The sequence below is a fragment of the Atta colombica genome, unplaced genomic scaffold (assembly GCF_001594045.1).
Source record: "Atta colombica isolate Treedump-2 unplaced genomic scaffold, Acol1.0 scaffold83, whole genome shotgun sequence".
NCBI classification, from domain to species: Eukaryota; Metazoa; Arthropoda; class Insecta; order Hymenoptera; family Formicidae; genus Atta; species Atta colombica.
In genome coordinates, this window is record NW_017259576.1 from 940,684 (window position 1) to 942,233 (window position 1,550).

Genomic DNA, 1,550 nt, shown 5'->3' on the forward strand with positions numbered 1-1,550 from the left:
TGTGTGTTCAGAAAATTGATTAATAACTGCTCAGTGACTTTTTATATAATATAATTAAATATAATATAATATAATTAATTTCTAGTTTAGATCTAGCAAAGAATTAAAGATAAAAATCAGTTATATGTTAGATTCTGACCGCTCACTGATCAGTTTTCTTTGCTGAACGCAGTCAATGTTTTGACTAAAAATTACTTTATACCATATTTATGATTTTATTATAATTGTAGTTAAATTTCAAATTGTAATTACGTAAATAATAAAAATTTTTCTAATTTTTGAAACATTTTTCGTATGTGTTTGTTCTTCTTCAGGTTTTAATATACATTATTACATTATACATTATAAACAAGTAAAAAAAAAACATTATAAACAAAATATGTTTTGCCCTTAGAAATGCTACAAAATCTGGAAAATATACAAAACACAAACAAAAAAGTACCGGAGAAATCTAAGAGTGAACAATCCTTGAGCAGAAATCAAAGAAAACGCAAGCGTCGTAAGTATAATATAATTTTAATTTTATAAATTAAATAATGTGATTAATAATAGTACAATAGAAAATTTCTTAATAAATGGAACATTTTTATTAAAGAATTATATTTTATACGATTATATACATTTATTAATCCAAAACAAACAATTGCAGGATTAGTAGCGGAAAGTATTGGAGAATGTGGATCACTACCCAACGATCTAGAAACTGAAGATACTATAGTGTCGATGACAAACGATGAAATCGATATAGAAATTTGTAGTGATACAAATAACGTTCCGCAACAAATGGCAAAGAAAAAAGCGCGGAGATCGAAAAAGCGTTCGGACAACAAATTCGATGATTATAGCTCTTGTACAGATGCTGATTCGGACAGCTCTGAGGAAGTTTATCAACTCAGACCGACTAGATCTGGCAGATTGTCAAAAAAAATAAGGAAGTTACAAGCGCCTGACTTAACTACACGTAACAGTAATAATATAGAAAAAGAATTACCAGCAGACAACAAGATACCCTCACATGTAGCTGTGGAAATTACAGAGTATGTAAATACACAAATCACGAATAGCGAAAACACGGAAACATCTTGTTCCGATAATATTATGTCGATGATACCAAATATTAATCAAATGGAACCAGGAGCCTTAGTAATCGTCTCGAAAGAATCCGCAGAGAATCCTGGAAATACTATTTTACAAGTTTATATGGTTGCCTCCAATGACTCTAATACAACAGTTACATCTAGCATGGCGTCTAAGAATCAGCTATCGGAGCCATCTTTGACCAATCAACCAGAAAATATCGAACCGATTGATATTGTGGACGATTCTGAAAAATGATCTTTTGCATTGCATTTAATTATAATCTAACTTTATATAAAGTTACAAAAATTGGAATATTCCTTGATAGGATATTAAATTTTGTTGTAAATTTATGTAAACTATATAAGATAAATTTTTATTTTTTTCGCTTATATGTATATATATATATGTATGTATATATATATATATATATATATATATATATATATATATGTGTATATATATATATATAA

General features: G+C 27.7%; 1 protein-coding gene across 1 annotated transcript in view; it reads left to right on the plus strand.

Moving 5' to 3' along the window:
- Positions 1-1,335, plus strand: part of LOC108692897 (transcription factor TFIIIB component B'' homolog) — a 4,433-nt gene extending 3,098 nt beyond the window's left edge. Inside the window, exons 5-6 of the mRNA XM_018201459.1 lie at positions 395-499; positions 650-1,335. Of these exons, the coding sequence (XP_018056948.1) occupies positions 395-499; positions 650-1,335 (791 nt within the window). The remainder of the gene's footprint in view (positions 1-394; positions 500-649) is intronic.
- Positions 1,336-1,550: the final 215 nt, after the last annotated feature.